This window comes from Pestalotiopsis fici (genome assembly GCF_000516985.1).
Source record: "Pestalotiopsis fici W106-1 unplaced genomic scaffold PFICI_Scf_2, whole genome shotgun sequence".
NCBI lineage: Eukaryota > Fungi > Ascomycota > Sordariomycetes > Amphisphaeriales > Sporocadaceae > Pestalotiopsis > Pestalotiopsis fici.
Genome location: NW_006917092.1, coordinates 6,232,055 through 6,248,297, shown reverse-complemented (window position 1 = coordinate 6,248,297; position 16,243 = coordinate 6,232,055). Strand labels below are relative to the sequence as shown.

At 50.5% G+C, this 16,243-nt stretch overlaps 7 protein-coding genes across 7 annotated transcripts; 2 read left to right on the top strand and 5 right to left on the bottom strand.

The window, feature by feature from the left end:
- Positions 1 to 153: 153 nt before the first annotated feature.
- Positions 154 to 2,355, bottom strand: PFICI_04074 (uncharacterized protein; the record flags this gene model as incomplete). The annotated part of the gene is made up of 5 exons (XM_007832655.1): positions 154 to 523; positions 581 to 1,486; positions 1,534 to 1,622; positions 1,672 to 1,790; positions 1,839 to 2,355. The coding sequence occupies 5 exons, from the start codon at positions 2,353 to 2,355 to the stop codon at positions 154 to 156; spliced, it is 2,001 nt and encodes a 666-aa protein (XP_007830846.1).
- Positions 2,356 to 3,676: 1,321 nt separating this feature from the next.
- On the bottom strand, positions 3,677 to 5,187 carry PFICI_04073 (uncharacterized protein; the record flags this gene model as incomplete). Its single annotated transcript, XM_007832654.1, has 2 exons — positions 3,677 to 4,908; positions 4,962 to 5,187. The coding sequence occupies 2 exons, from the start codon at positions 5,185 to 5,187 to the stop codon at positions 3,677 to 3,679; spliced, it is 1,458 nt and encodes a 485-aa protein (XP_007830845.1).
- A 1,232-nt stretch (positions 5,188 to 6,419) lies between these two features.
- Positions 6,420 to 8,432, top strand: PFICI_04072 (uncharacterized protein; the record flags this gene model as incomplete). The annotated part of the gene is made up of 1 exon (XM_007832653.1): positions 6,420 to 8,432. The coding sequence occupies one exon, from the start codon at positions 6,420 to 6,422 to the stop codon at positions 8,430 to 8,432; it is 2,013 nt and encodes a 670-aa protein (XP_007830844.1).
- A 235-nt stretch (positions 8,433 to 8,667) lies between these two features.
- Positions 8,668 to 9,348, bottom strand: PFICI_04071 (uncharacterized protein; the record flags this gene model as incomplete). Its single annotated transcript, XM_007832652.1, has 1 exon — positions 8,668 to 9,348. One exon carries the CDS (start codon positions 9,346 to 9,348, stop codon positions 8,668 to 8,670), a length of 681 nt encoding a protein of 226 aa, XP_007830843.1.
- Positions 9,349 to 9,869: 521 nt separating this feature from the next.
- PFICI_04070 (uncharacterized protein) lies at positions 9,870 to 11,074 on the bottom strand (the record flags this gene model as incomplete). Its single annotated transcript, XM_007832651.1, has 3 exons — positions 9,870 to 9,954; positions 10,036 to 10,192; positions 10,255 to 11,074. 3 exons carry the CDS (start codon positions 11,072 to 11,074, stop codon positions 9,870 to 9,872), a joined length of 1,062 nt encoding a protein of 353 aa, XP_007830842.1.
- A 1,120-nt stretch (positions 11,075 to 12,194) lies between these two features.
- Positions 12,195 to 13,644, top strand: PFICI_04069 (uncharacterized protein; the record flags this gene model as incomplete). The annotated part of the gene is made up of 2 exons (XM_007832650.1): positions 12,195 to 12,669; positions 12,728 to 13,644. 2 exons carry the CDS (start codon positions 12,195 to 12,197, stop codon positions 13,642 to 13,644), a joined length of 1,392 nt encoding a protein of 463 aa, XP_007830841.1.
- A 250-nt stretch (positions 13,645 to 13,894) lies between these two features.
- PFICI_04068 (uncharacterized protein) lies at positions 13,895 to 15,597 on the bottom strand (the record flags this gene model as incomplete). The annotated part of the gene is made up of 2 exons (XM_007832649.1): positions 13,895 to 15,052; positions 15,106 to 15,597. 2 exons carry the CDS (start codon positions 15,595 to 15,597, stop codon positions 13,895 to 13,897), a joined length of 1,650 nt encoding a protein of 549 aa, XP_007830840.1.
- Between the last annotated feature and the right edge of the window lie 646 nt (positions 15,598 to 16,243).

The following is a 16,243-nucleotide window of genomic DNA, read 5'->3' as shown; positions in this document are numbered from 1 at the left end:
CATTACTAGATACTAGATATTGTCACGTAGAAATTAGCGAAAATTCTTTGTTGCGCACAAATCATTCAGTTTTCTTTCAGATACACGGCCATGAATCATATGCAAGAAATGTTTAATTATTCTATTTATGCGCCAGGTCGTGGTTTGCCCTGCTTATTTCTTTGCAGCACAGCCATGTCCACCCTCGTTGGCATCCGGTCTCGCGAGACCCAGACAGTTGGCCATCTTGTAAAAGACATCAATATTACCATAGACGCCCCCGAAAGTCTCGGAACACGGTCCCATGGCGAAAACGGCCACGTCTGTCAATGAGTGCACTCCTTGGGCCTCATTGGTCGGCAAAGTGCCATTGACAATGAAGCCATTGGCATTGTCCTTGGGGTTGACAAAATAGTCGTCCGAGGCAAAGCCGCTGGTGTTCGTGGCTGGGGTGCGAGGTGTAGAGTTGCTCACGCGGTAGCTTTCCCGGTGATCGGGGTTGGCGCCCATGCCGGCCGCAATGGCATATCTCGGGTCCCAGTTGCTAGACAGCCAATCGTTAGTTTCCTGCTCTCATTCATGACCATTGAGGAATTCTTACACTGGGAAGTTTGGGCCCGTGTTGTAGCTAATGCCGGGCTGCTCAACCGTGTACTGCGACAGTCCAGAGTTCTGGTAAACACCCACAGCGCGGCGCTTCTCACGGTCTGTCTCCTGTTCTGCAAGGTACTTTGTATCCACTCCTCCAAACACGTCAAAGCCATGGCCGTGATCAGCCGTAACGATAATGAGCGTGCTCTCAAGTTCACCAATCTCCTTGAGATGTTCGACGGTGGCGCGGACCGTGTCGTCGAGCTCTAGCAAATCGCCGAGTGCACGGTCATAATCGAGCGTATGCATCTGCTTGTCGATGGAAGCGGCCTCGGACATGAGGAAGAAGCCCTTGTCGCCGCCGCGGTTGTGCAAAATGTCGATTGCCTTGAGCGTCATCTCCTTAAGACCCGGCAGGTCTAGAGCCGGGGCCTTGGCACCGGTAGGATCATTGGTAAAGGACTCGAGGTTGTCCACAAAGACGTTTCGGTCAAGCCAAACGGGCATGGTTGACTTGCAGAAAACACCCAGAGCCTTTTCCGTGTCGGGCAAACTGGCGAGGCTCGTCTTGTTCAGGCTGATGGTGTAGTTGGCTTCGGCAAACGCGGCATAGTAATCCTTTCCTTGGTACGAGCTGGAGCCGGGGTAGAATTGCTCAGCACCACCACCAAAATACACATCAGGACCACCGTGGTCTGTCCACGTATAGTTAGTCAGTGAGTTGAGAGCCTGGTCAATCAGTGGGCCATAGGCATAGCGAGATCGCGTGTGGGCAGTCAGGGCGATAGGGGTTGCATCGGCGAGGAACGCCGTCGAAACGGCACCCCATGCGGAACCCCAGATTCGCTTGAGAAGCTCAACGATGGTCTCCACCTTGGGATCATCGTAGAGATCAGGCGATGAATCGGCATAGACACTGAAAATGTTAGCTTTGCAGTAGCCAGGGAGTGTACAGTATCCTACCCCATGGCATTCACAGTGGACTTGTGACCCGAGTAGAGGGCCGAAGCAGAGTTGGCACTGTCCGTAATAAAGCTGTCGATCGAGTGGGTCTCACAGAATGTCAGCTTCTTGAATTCATGTGATTGGCGAGTGAATTACCATCTGGTGACCAACAACCGGGAACTTGTCCAATTGCATCGTGGACTGGTATTTGCCATTAATGCTCTTGTGACCGAGAAGACGAGCCGCAGTTATCATATTGGTGGTCATGCCGTCACCTTTCACCAAGTCAGCGATTGTATTTCGTTAATTGATGATTTCCTTACCAATGAAGAGAATGACGTTCTTCGCCTTCTTGGTGGTGGCCAGAGGGCGGACAACCCATTCGGCAGTAGTCGTCTCGCCATCATAATAGCTGAGAGTAACGGTGTATGTACCCGGCTCGTATATGGCGATACGCCTGTAAATCTTGGAGGCGACGTTGACGACGGACGGAGTCTTGGCATCTTCGGCGTAAAGATCCTCGTACCATTTGAAGGTCCATTTCTCAATCTCTGGCTCGGTGACATTAAAAAAGTCGGTGATGCTCTGAGCCTCACCGCCCTCCTTGGAGATGGTCACGGTGAACGCATCGTCGGGTACACCATTGTTGTAAGCTTCCGAGCCGTTGACGGGCGCATGGACTTCCAGACGGAGGTCAAAGTATTGGCCTGGCAGGAAGTCTTGCTGATCTGGAGGCAGAACACAACCCAATGTGGGACATGTACCAAGTCGCTGAAATGTCTGGGCCGAGGCGAAGGCCGCCCAGCTCAGTACAACGACTGGACTCAATCGGCTCAACATACTTGCTATAGATCACCAATTCTAGAATACAATTGGCCCTGAGAAGTGAACGAGAGAACCTTGAGGGCAGGTCAGAATAACTTTACAAGCTTCTGCAGCTGGTTATATAGCAACGGGCACACCACCATGCAATGGGAGGCGGGATATAGCCAGGGTTCGCGCATGCATTGCCCACTTGGGTCGATACAATCCATTGGGACCAATCGTGTTTCTTGCCGATTGAACGTGTGGAGTGTATGTTAGTTCTCTCGGTTCTTTCAGCTCATGCAACATCTGATGATGATGGTACTGTTGTCCGCGGAACTACTTTGGACAGGAGATCGCAGGAATCAAAACAGTGATTCGTAGGCACGTGTTGGTGCAATTTTACGCCTCAAAGATGGACAGGAAAATCGTCCCAAATGCCAAGTCGCTATATATGCAGCCAAGGCCGGGGCCCAAAGGGCAACAAGAGGGAGCCATGAGATGCTGGAGGCGATGACGGCTTCCGCGTGTTCTGGGGCTTCGCACCCGTTCTGATGTATTCTGCTCTTCCTTTACGGGACTCAACATATTGACAGTATCGTGTAAAGAACGCTTGACAGGTTCACAATTGGCAGACTTTGGCTGGTGTTCGCCATGAGGATGTCGCGGTGACATGCACATATTTGCGAACAGACTGAACCGAGAGGCCTGGATCACCACCATTTCGAGAATTATAGATGACATAGGACGAGTAGCAACGTGCTCGAGATTACAGTCTTTATTGGTTCAATGTATTTGGGCGAGTTCAGGTACCTGCCCGAGCGGGGCTAACTTATTTTCTTGGCTGTCTTGGCACAACGCGTTGTCCAGTGTGGATCTGGATTCGGATGTGGCGTACACTGAACCGGGATATCATCAACAGACAAGCAGTCTTGGTGTCATGGAATATAGGTTGTCCTGGCAGAGAAAGGAACTCATCTCCGAAGAGTTTCTGGGTATGTCTTTCGCAATCTCACAACAGTCGATTGCGAACCGGTCTTGAACTACTTGGAAAGGTTATGCTCGAAGGCAATGCAATCTTTTTTTTGCTTTCAGACAAGCAAATTCCAGACGTTGAGAGCTTCAACTACCGGTCGCTACGAGCATATAAAATCATATGCGCAGAGTGGATACGACTTGTGAGCAGGTCCCGACAATTCGGGTCAAAAAATGCTAACAAGTAGTGGGCTGTCCAATGTGACGCTACTAGGAGTGACGCGCCTGGCCGTTGAAGCATCCAACTTGAGCCTGGTAAGATCTGCAGCAATGAACCCAAGTGACGCTCGTAGATGCTACAAGTGCCTGGCCACTGCCTTAATCAAAAACTCTTCTCAGCAAAACCATTGCGGTCAAGTTCGGTAGCCGATGCTCCTGGGATGAGTGGACTTTCAGCGTCCACTTCAGGACCTCCTGTCACGACTAAACCTGCGACTTCTTTTGCCAACGTCGGGTCGTCGCCATTACTGTCCTCGTACGCACGCCAAGGAGCCACATTAGCTTTTGGCTGAGAAGCTTCGGACTTGAAGTGATATCCTCGAGTGCGCGGGCGTTCTCCGGTGCTGTGGAGAAGTTCGGGATCGTATACTCGAGCAAAGTCTTCGACCTTTTGATCAAATGTGCCGTCACCAATGGCGGAACGGATCCCTTTAAAGAACTCGGTAAGGACGTGGTGGTTGTGAATCTGAAGTAACGTCCAGGACAACATTTCCCTCGCATCGAGGAGATGGCAGATGAACGCACGATGGTGCTTCGTGCAAGCATAGCAGCTACAGCCATCTGCCAGTGGTGTTACTGAAATTTGGTGTTCTTTGGACCATAGGTTTATGCCCAAAGGCAGGTTGTCAGGACCTATCCTTGGTGGTGCGGGGAATTGAAAGGTTAGGGCAATCCCTTCGTCAGAAACACCATTCATAAAGGGAATTGCGAAGATATCAATGCCCAGTTGAATCTGGCGGAGAATTTCGTGAGGTGAAGAAGGCGAATCCATGGAAAGGCGTGGTAGCGATACCAAAGGAGAGTGGGCTTCAAGATCAGCCAGAGTATCGGCATCGTATACAACAAGTCCTGACAGCTTGTGTGCGTGATCTTCCGACAGGCGATTGAGATATTCCCATTGCAGTGGATATTCTATCGGCAGCGTTGGTGCAAAGACGTGTATTCCCAATGGAGTCAACTCGGTATCAGGGTCCAAAGTCTTGAAAAAGGCTTCGACCCACTCGTCGGTGCGTTCCAGCATGCGACGTAGACGTTTGTTACTTCTGGTGCCCTTGTCAAACGTCAGGTCGGCTAATGGAATGACTATGTCGGGCCTGAGAGACAAGATGTTGTCGCAGTAACGCTCAATCTCGAGGCTTTGGAACCCAGTCGACGTAAGTATAGAAAGGTGCTTGGCTCCATTACCCATAGGTGCTACGACAGCAGGATATCTGCGGGCGCCCATGATCGTGATGATTTCGGAAGGCAAGCCCGTGTACGAGTGAAGCCGGCTGCGGCCACCCTCAGATGCAGCAAAGATTGCTGGGGCAGGTCGCTTGACATATTTTTCTACGACTGATCTCTTAGCTTTGTGATCAAGGGGAGGTGACAATACAGGAGAAACTTACAGTCTTCGATCGCCATATATGCACCTCGGACCTGAGTATGTTTTGTCATCACATCGGTGGTAAGATGAGGAATGGCGCCTCTGGAAGTGATGTCGATGAAGTTGGGCGTCTCCAGCGGTGCCGACTTGGCCAGCTTGAGGCTGCCCAGTCGGGCGGCGACCCCATCGTCCGCCTTTGCGATGTTGAACACCATCTTGCCGGTGCTCTCCAAGTCTCTACTGCCCATATTGCCGTAGACGAGTTGAGATTTGGATTTAGACCCAGTATACACAAGCAGCACCCGGAAACCTCGCAAGCTAGAAGCACTCTGCCAAATGCCTTGCTATCTGTTTAACAATGCTCTGGTCTCTAGGGATAGTTCAAAGTGCTGTATAAGTGAGTGCTCTGTCTGATATACTGATATAGCCACGGCCAGGGGTTGGATCGTCACTATCCTCAACTGGCTGTGAGCCTGTTTGGATTTAACCTCAAGGTGCCTGAGTGTTACCCACAGATTTTTGCAGGCAGAAGGGTGCAAGGCCAGAAGCAAAGCCAGGGCCCGCCCAACCGCTCACCCGCCAATCGGCCCGCTAAGGATCACGTTAGTGGGGTCCCTGACATGTCGACTTCGGGGGTTCTTTGCTACCTGTCAGGGCACAACCTTGGGCTGGGCCCTGGGGAATCCGATCTCCGGGTGATGATGCAGTGGAATGATTTGCATCATCGCCCAATGTTCAACCGCCATCGCAATCTTCTCAAGTGTTGAAAATGTAAAGCATCATTAGGTATACAATTACACTAAACACTTACTATGTAAACCCAGTCATGGGAAAGTTCATCAGAATACCGAAATCGTCCGACTTTATCGGTCTTTACAGCAGACAAAACAAAGCCAGTCGCCGCCGCCGAATCACACCCCTCCATCATTGCACGCTCGCTCGGTCAGCCTGCCAGCCTAGTGCAGGCGCATCTCCATCCTTCTCGCCATGAACCAACCAAGGTGGTGGGGAGCCGGGGCGTACCGACCAATCGACGCCAGAGATCGTCCGCGCCAGGCAATGTCTCTCACCCGAAACGTCCGCTCGAAACGTGCTGGACATCAATACCAACAGTCCACTTCTTCCTGCTTCAAACCTCCAAACTGATGATTCCACAACAGAAAATAGATTGAAAAGAGCAGGCTCTCTTGGTCTATTGCGCCGTCGTAAACATGCCTTTCTGAGTCCCTGACACTCTCTGAACGTGGATTAGACATAGACCTGTCTGGTTTTTTCGAAGACTTGTTACCTCTATTCACTATTCGCTACCCACTGACCGATACTTTGCAGTCCCAAAACTGCCCACCATCTTCTGACACTCGGCGCTGTTTCCCGACTGTCTGAGCATCGTCTGTCGACTCCATTTCCATCATATTCACCGTTGTTCTCATTCATATCGCTGCGCAGGCTGGTGAGCGCAGCTTGGGTCATCAACTTCAACATGAGCGATTCCCGAGCAACAAAACCCTCTGCTGTTGTGACCGAATCAGAGCGCCCCGAAGCCAGCAGCAGTTCCGACTCTCGCACTGAATCCCTGCACCCCGACGCACCAATCGAAGCAGTTGGACACCTAGAAGTCGAAGACGACGAGACACCAACACCGCGCTTCATGCAAGAAGAGGGCGCTTGGAAGAGGTGGAAATGGGTGCCATATCCCGTCCGCAGATTCAGCATCGCTGCTGTAAAGTGGTCAAAAGGGCCTAGAGAGCCCAAAGTATACAAGATCAAGCCTTTGCTTCCAAAAGTCCAGGAAGCCCCCTTGGTTTTGATGGACAAATACCTACCGAAACAAAAGCATCGAGTTTGGTTATTCATTGGCTATGTGGCCATTTGGATACTCACCTTTTGCTTGGTCATGCGTTCAGGGTTGAAGGCTTCGGAGATTGCAGACTATGGAACACCCAGCGACATTGCATGCGGGACAACATACTGGGTGTCTGGGAATCAGTGTGGAACCGATGGCAACAGCTGCAGGCCGTTCACTGATTCAGGCTTCGCTTTCAAGTGCCCTGCCAACTGCGCAAGCTACAAGGTCCTCAACCCCAGAGCCGTGGGCGACCAGGAAGTCGTTTATACGCAACTCGTTGTTGGAGGCCCTTCGAGCTCGGCAAACACGACCAGTGCAATCTATCGAGGCGATTCCTACATTTGCGGCGCCGGTGTTCATGCTGGTGTTGTCAGTAACAGCAAAGGTGGATGTGGCGTTGTCAAGCTCATCGGGCAACACTCCGACTTTGTCAGCTCGACAAGGAACGGCATCTCCAGCGTTGGATTCGACTCCTATTTTCCACTATCCTACACCTTTGAGACGGGAATCGAATGTGAGACCAAAGATGTTAGATGGTCCTTGCTCGCCGTTTCGGTTACCTTTACTGCAGTTCTGTCGCTGGTGACCTCGTCTCCCGCGCTTTTCTTCTTCCCAGTCTTCATTGGAATCTTCTGGCAGGTCGGCATGGCTTCTGATGCTCCGTCGCATAGTTCCGTCGCTGGACTATTCTCAAATATCCTGGGCAAGTTTTTGCCTGCCATGTTTTGCGCTTGGGTCATGTATGACAAGATGGGCATCAGAAGGACCCTGCAAGACTGCACTGCTCAGATCGAGAAGACTGTCTTGTGGCTTGGGGCTTGTTGGGTCGGCGCTCTAACAAATTACACATTTGATTTCATCCCAATCCAAAGACTGACTGGGCACGACCTCGATCAACAACCAGGCGCCAAGGTCGCTCTAGCAATCATTGTGATTGTTCTTACAGCCGTGGCAGTATCGCAGGTCTGGTTCTTCCGGCAAGAGGCACGCCTAACCAAGTACCTGAAGCTGTACTGTTTGTTTGTCATTGGCATTATTATTTGTTTGGTGCTGCCGGATCTTAGCCTCCGAATTCACCACTATATCCTCGCATTGCTTCTCCTCCCAGGGACCAGCATGCAAACGCGGCCATCCTTACTCTACCAAGGTGTGCTCGTCGGCCTGTTTATCAACGGTATTGCACGTTGGGGCTTTGAGTCTGTATTGCAAACATCTTATGCCCTTCAAGGTGATGCGCAGCTTGGCTCGCCGTTGCCAAGCATTCTTACCCCGGCCATCAGTCTGGCTGCGAATGCGACTTCTAACGAGAACGCAACCGCTGCCGCTGCGGAGATGTCATCAATCACTTTCAACTGGCAGTCACCTCCAGCCCCTCAATTTGATGGCATTAGCATTCTTGTCAATGACGTCGAACGATTCAGGAGTTATTTCACTGACGTTGATGCCGAAGAAAGTTTTAGCTGGAGCCGCGAGAGCAATCTTGATCTGAATGAGTACTTTAGATTTGCCTGGATGCAAGGGAGCTCGACAATGGATTATACGAAAGCCGGCATTTGGACTGCGGATGGCACATGGTCGCAAATGGCTGATGGGCCATCCAAGGTGAAGGCTAGGAATATTGACGGCGAGACACAATTTTTGAGATAGGAACCTCGTAGACATGTTTTCTGATTTCAAGAATAGATCTGTCTTTAACGAAAACAACACTTCGGTCCTAAATATGTCCCGGTGACTGAAAATGATTGATATTGAGGGAAGCAACAGGGTGGCTTCCCTTTGATCTCTTATGTGCTCGATCATATATCGCAAGTCATTATTTTCTCGGCCTTTTTTGAACTATGGGTGTGCTCCAGTCACATTCCCTTTTTATTTCCACATAATATCAAGAAGCACACTCGACAGTTTTCACCTTGGCAATGTTCTCCCTCTTTCTTGACCTCAATCCTTGGATCTTGACTGCCACACTCCCTCCAGCGACTTCCTTGAGAGCGAAGAACGTCCCCGGGATCCGATTTTCGACTCTTCGTGCCCAGCGCTCGGCGGTTCTGATTACGAGCGGCGGCTCCGGATCCCACAACTCGGTCTCGTAGCCGAGAACACTGAGATCGGGATTGGTCAAACCTGTGTGAAGCGCGTTCCAAAGACCGCCAAGCCTTTTTGCACGGAGGTCGTCGCCACACCACTCATCCAGATCCTCGAGCCGGTCACCCGCCGCGAACTGGGAGGCCTGGTCCTCGGACCCTTGGCACTCGACCTGGCATGCCGCCAGATACGCATCGCGGGCCTCGCGCAGCCGGCCCAGCCCCCGGAAGCAGTCGCCTTTGTATAGGAACAGCGTTGCCAGGCGGGTATCGGCATCTGCGGTGGGAGAAGACAGATCGTGCATGTCGGTGACAAAGGCGAAAGCGTCGCGCACCAGGCGCAGCGCCTCTGACCAGTCATACACTGACAGCGGTCCTGGCCGCGAGAGGATGGTCTGGATCGAGGAGAGTAAGTCTTCTAGGTCATCATGGAAAGAACTCTGCTCCTCTACAGTCAATGCAAAAGGAGGATAAATAGACATTCTCTCCTATTTACGCCCTGGTGAGAAGTCCTGTTCTTTCTTGTTTCGGGATATCTGCTAAATGCGAAGTACAAGGAATTGAAGCTGCGACGAATGGAAATGATATGATAAGTAAATGCCAACTGAATCGAAAAGTACAGAGAAATGTAGGTCACCGTAGAGAGTGAGCGACCCGAAACGAATGGTAATACGCAGCAATTTTGAAATGAAATCTCAGGCGGTGAGGAAAATACAATCATGAGGCGCTTTTTGTAAGTCATTGATTCTTTGTTTGAAAACGCCCATTGTGGGGTGTCTTTGTGTGATCAGGATTAAGAGGCAAGCCGACAAGGTTTTGGTGGTCATATGACGCAGTACAAATGAAGCAATGCACGTGGAATGGAATGATTCAGATACAATTCAAATGGATACTGATAAAATATCATTTTTGATCAATCGCTATTGAACGCTTCAAATACTATCGCTCACGATGTTTAGATAATTCATGCTAGGTATAGAATTGCCGAGATTCAGCATAAACTTTACCAACTCCCATCCTTGAGGAATGCCTTCAATCTGTCATCGAGCCACTTGACATCCTCTTTGCTGTCTCCAGGACCACCAGCCCTATTCTTATGTTAGTCTGAGGTCATTCTTGGACTCTGTAATCAAGAGAAAGAAAGGATGAAAGGATAGAAAAGGACTTACCAGTGGCCCCAAATGGACGGCAAGACGACACACTTGCCAACACCGGGCGTCATATTCTCGACTTCGATTTCCGAGTCTTCTGGAGGAAAGTACAGATCTGTCTGTCCCGGGACAACAAGAGTTTTTGTCTTGATGCCTTTCATTGCACTCGCGAAATCTGATATGTGTTAGCGACAATCCAGCAGATCAGGTTGACTGCCTAAAGTAGGTAAAACTCACCCTTATTGTACGGTTCCTGGTCCGAGACATCACCAGCTTGCCAGGTATATAGCATGGCAAGCATGTTCTCGGGGTCCTTGCTAAGCGCCCACTTTTCCCACCAGCCAACCATGAAATCCTCCAGATTCTTGTAGCCCAAGTAGGACTCGTGCAGCTTGGCCCGATAAAACGCCTGACTGAAGCCCCAACCGGCATAGACGCGCCCGAGGGCCTTGAGTCCAGTCTGGCGCTCTTCCTCGCTCCAGCCGCGGTACTGCGACGCCGGCGTTGTGCTCTCACCTTGGACCACGCCACCTGATGCCGCCCCCTTGGCGGCTAGCACAGCCACCTTGACACCTTCGAGAAAGACCTGGTTGTGCAGACTCGTGCGGGCACTTCCCAGGAACGGGACCGCCAGGTCACAAAAGTCTGGGTACTGCGTGATCCACTGGTATGTTTGTCCGGCACCCATGCTCCAGCCGAGCACGCAACGGGCATGCTTGATGCCAAGACCCTCGGTTACGAGCTGGTATTGCGCCTTGACATTATCGTAGAAAGTCACTTCGGGCCAGGGGCGTAAGTTGGGGGTATTGGATGGACTGATACTTTGGCCGTTGCCAATCAGGGCCGGGACAATGATGAAGTAGTTCTTTGGACTCAGAGCCATTGCGTCGCCAATGAGCCATTCGTTGTCGGCAATCAGGCCACTGTACCATGTTGGGTAGATGATAGCCGGGTTTGATGAGGACCCAAAGGTCTTGTATGCTATGAATGCATCTGGAATTTCGCCGCCAGACTTGAGCTTGAAGTTGCCCAACGGAAAGGTTTTGATTTCGGACATTTTCGGGTGCTGCGAATGAGTGAAGCGGTATAGCCTGAGGGGATCTGGGCGAATGATGACTTGATTCTCTCCTAACTATATTGTTCTTAATGGCTTATATGATCGATGGCGGCTTATAGAGAGCCCGCGGCGATTTCACTCTTGGATGGATGATTTAGTCAGTCACGATAGGATGACCAAGCGCCGGCGAAAAGTAACAGAGTTGTAAGCACAATAATTTCACAGCAGTATTGTTCCACGATGGGAATATACGTAAATGCAGCCTTTCAAGTGCACCGCGAAATGTCTCCCCCTTGTATCAATGGTGTTTACCCCGCAGATTAGTGATATGGCTTGTCGACGGGCGATCATGCGCCCGCTTCCTTTTACCTAGATGGGATATTTACGATAAGCTTGCCTTGATATACTAGTATAGTATATAAACCATGGTCGAACGCGAAAGTTTGCGCGAAACGATGTAAACTCACAAATACACGGGTTTACCATTTTGTCCGTCTGGAGGTGGTTGCCGCGGTTCGAATATTGTTGACGTCAATGATTAGCAGGTATGCACGATACATGCACACACAGCCCTGCACTAGGATCTCGCTTTAATCTTTTGAGTCTGTGCACTCTTATACTACAGGCTCCGGATGAGGAATTCTAGTTATTTTGGTCCCTTTGTAAGACTAAATGATTATTCCGTCCGAGTTTTACCAGGCAGCAACCGACGATATGTAGAGTTGTAAAAGAAGGTGAGGAGGAGAATATCATTAGGTAAAGTATTGGGACTTCCTCGGCCGGCTCCGCAAACGGACCCGCAGTGCCATGGACGACGACTCACGAGCTGCCGGCCAGACAAGCATTGAAGGGCTCGGAATGTCAAGGTGTGGAGCCGCGAACAGCGCCCCGTATGCCCCTTGCCTGCGCTAGAAAAAAAGAAAAGAACAGAAAAAAAAAATCCAAAAATAAAATTCATGACTCCTCTCTTTCTTCCGTTTACACTTTTTAAACTCTCATCAACTGGCGGCGAAGCCAACCATACCTTTGCCTGATTCGCACAACTTGACTTGCAATACTCACCATCTGGGAGACTTCCCATTGCCATACCCAATTCTAAACCTGCTTCGGGGTTTCTTATATGAATCCCGATCAAAACCATGCAGATGACAGCTGCCAGGTAAATCAAACTGTCCAACCCTCTGGGTTGTTGACTACATCTGAGAAGGACCTACGCAATGAACGCGAACGTAGTATCTCTTCGCCAACCTCCTCGGACTCGGAGGATCGCCATGACGGGGACAAGGATCTAGAGGAACCTTTTCCCGAGGGCGGCTTTAGGGCCTGGCTCGTCGTCTTCGGCTCCTTCTGTACCATGCTGTCGGTCTACGGCTTGATCAATAGCTCGGCCGTCTTCGAGTCCTATTTTGCGACACACCAACTTGCCGACTCCGACTCCTCCACCATAGGATGGATCTTCAGCTTGTACTTGTTTGTCGTCTTCTTTGCTGGCATCCAGGTCGGCCCCATCTTTGACCGCCATGGTCCGAGATTGCTCGTTGCAGTGGGCAGTATTCTGGTTGTCGCCAGTCAAATGATACTCGGTCTTTGCACAGGTAAATAATTGTACTTGATCCAATGGCTTGTGCATTATACTAATCCCATTGGCGATAGAATACTATCAGATCCTCTTGACCTATTCGGTACTCCAAGGCCTTGGTGGTGCTCTGCTGAACGTGCCCGCGTATGGAATCATTGCGCACTACTTCAAGAGACGCCGTGGCCTTGCTACTGGCATTGCTTCTACCGCTGGATCGATTGGTGGCATCATGTTCCCACTATTACTGCAGAGCCTTTTGCCGAAACTCGGATTTGCATGGACCACGCGCATCATTGGCTTCATCCTATTGGGCTTGGCAATTCCGTCCAATTTGCTGCTGCGCACCCGACTGCCCCCTAGCGACAAGGTAGTTTCAGTAATTCCTGACTGGTCGCTGTTCCGAAATCTCAAGTTCACCCTTACTTGTGCTGGAGTGTGGTTCCTGGAATGGGGCCTGTTTGTTCCCCTCACATTTGTGGTGTCTTATGCTTCCGACTATGGCCAGAATGCCAATGCCGCCTACATCCTTCTGGTCTACCTCAACGTTGGTTCATTCTTTGGGCGCTTTCTCCCTGGATTCATTGCCGACCGTATCGGACGATTCAATGTCATTATACTGACGATTTCACTGTGCGTCGTGACCTTGTTGGCATTTTGGCTGCCCTCGGGTTCCTCACATGCACTGCTCATTGTCTTTGTCGTGACCTTTGGTTTTGCTAGCGGTAGTAACCTCGGTCTGTACCCAGTATGCCTTGGTCAGCTTTGCAGTTCGAGAGACTACGGTCGTGTCTACTCTACATCGCTCATGGTTGGAAGTTTTGGCACCTTGACCAGTCTACCGATTGGAGGCGCGCTTCGCGATGTGGGCGACCTACGCCAGGGCTGGCTTGCACTTATTCTATTCTCGGCACTCTCCTACTTCATTGCGATGAGTTGTTTCCTGGGTGTCAGAGTTTTGGCCGTTGGCTGGAAGGCCAAGAAGGTTTTCTAGTGCCCAACGCTTGATGTGCAGAAATACGAGGCGGTTTGGTGCCGAAGAAGCTTCCGCCTTGGATCTAAAATTTGGTAGTTTGAAACCAATAAAAACAATCTTCCGAATAAGACGGTTTACTAAAATGATTGGGCTGATTCTCATATTGAATTGGATTGATAGCGCTATAGACCCGTATGCGTATTCTTGTCGCAGCCCTGGCATCTGCTCGACGCTCAAAATTGTAAAGCTGATGTATGCAGCGCCCCCCTCACCAGAGAATGTTGAATTTCTTCAATCCTCGCTTCGGAGCCGCTGGAGGCTCCGGGTTATCATTCGCAATCTGGATAAAGGTGCGGATATCAATCTCTTTCAAAGGAATCACCTTGGTCTTCTTCACAATTTTGTACCCAAAATAGAGGGCAAAAATAATCGGGATGTTAATGTACGACGACACAAAGACCTCCGTATCCCAGTGTCCCTTGATGAAAGCGGTGTAACCAGACGTCAGGAGAAGCAGGAAAAATGCAAACAGTGAGACCCATGACAGGTACGGCTGCAAGGGAGCAGCCCAGGGCAGCTCCTGACGGTCGATGCCCTGCACCTTGCAGCCATACTGGAAGCGCAGATATGTGATGAGGATAATAGACCAGTTGACGAGGGCGGCGACTGACACCAGGTTGACTAGCCACTCAAAGACCAGGGATGCCGAGGCAGACAGTGTCATGTACGCGAGACAAAGAAACAAAGAAAAGAGGCCAACGGAAACATAGGGTATGCCAAACCGGTTCAGTCGGGTAAAAATTCTAGGTGCTCGTCCCTCTTTGGCCAGACCAAATAGACTGCGAGATCCCGACAGCATGCCCGAGTTGGCTGCAGACCATGCTGAAGTAATCACGACTGCGTTGATGATGGAGGGCACGTATTTGATACCACTGTTAGTCGCCGCGATAACAAAAGGCGACGCTGCTGTCGACGATGCGCTGAGGAGCGATGGGTCATTGGATGCGACCACCAATGTAATCATGAAAATGGAGATGACGTAGAAGAGCAAAATACGCCAAAAGATCCGCTTGGCAGCTTGAGGGATCGCTCGTCGGGGGCACTGGACTTCGGCAGCCGAGATACTGATTGTCTCGATTCCAGAGTAGGAGTAAATGGCACTACTGAATGTAGACCAAAACCCCATAAAGCGTCCCGTCGCGCCAGGAACGTCCAAGTATTGAACAAACAGACCCGGAGTGTGCCAGTACCGGAAGCCAATCGCCTCTCCACTCGGCCCGCCGCCGCAGGTGACGACAAGGGCTAGAATGTTGACAAAGACAATGAGCATGATTTTGAGCATTGAAAAGCCAAACTCGAGCTCTCCATAGATTCTCACAAACAGTGAGCAAGAGATGATGACCAGAATGTTGAAAATCGTCACCCACTGTACACACGTTTAGCTTGCGTTTCTTTTGAGCTCCATGTTCTTGTACTCACAATCGCATTGTTGACCGAAACCCAATACTCGATCAAGACGGCTGCTGCAACAATCTCATTCGGGCACGAGGTCAAGTAAAAGTACACCAAGTTCCATCCCACCGCAAAGGAAAGCGCAGGGTCTACAAAGACCTCCGAGTACCTGACGATACCACCATTGAGCGGGACTAAGGCGCCGAGCTCGCCCACCGCAAGAGCAACGCTCGAGGCTAGAATACCGGTAAACGTGTACCCAAGAAACGCACCGAGCGGACCGCCTTTCGCGAGAGCGCTTCCCGAGCCGAGAAACAAGCCAGTGCCAATAGCTCCAGCTAGGGAGATCATTTGAATGTGCCTCTGTTTGAGGCCTTGTCGGACGTCTCTGACTTCGGCGAAGTGGTCAATGTCGGCGGGAACCGCTTCAATGTCGCCCACATCGCTCTGATACGTGGGCGTCTTTTCATCAGGTAGCTTCTTGTCGCCTGAAGAGGCATCGCGAATGGCCGAGTCCATGACTAAAATTGGAACGAAGTCAACTGCCGGGGTCAAATACTCTACGTTTTGGCAGAAACTCCTAAATATATATAAATGACTGCCGCCTACCCCGCGCGTACCGTTGGACGAAAATCGGTTGCGTGGCGCAACGAGGATTCAAGATTGCTTGTACGATCTCATTCGATAAGCGATCCCATTGTGATACTCACAAGCCCCCCTGATCGCATGATAACGAGTTCAAACAATGATGCAATTTCCCGGGCGCATGTACATGGTTTGCAGTATCTTCGGCCGGATCTCCGAATCACAGTCGGAGTGGTCATGGTATAGTCCGAAACTAGTGGGGTGCCTGATTATAGATTCCAGGGGTTGTTCATCTTATCTGTTTGCTTCGCTGTATAGTCTTGTACTATTCCTCAATTTATGATTCTAGCTTAAAATCTTGCGACAAACGAACATGCAAACTTGCGAATGGTCAACATGATTGTGCGACATTGTAACATCATCCATATAAAGCGCTGATCAGGATGGCTTCGACGGTGGCGACATTTGCCTTTAAGTCAGCCATTTCAATGATGTGCAGGTCGATGACTAGGTAGGTAATATTATTGTATAGTGTAATGCTACATGCACGTGGTTACGCGCAACTAAGTAATAGTCATAT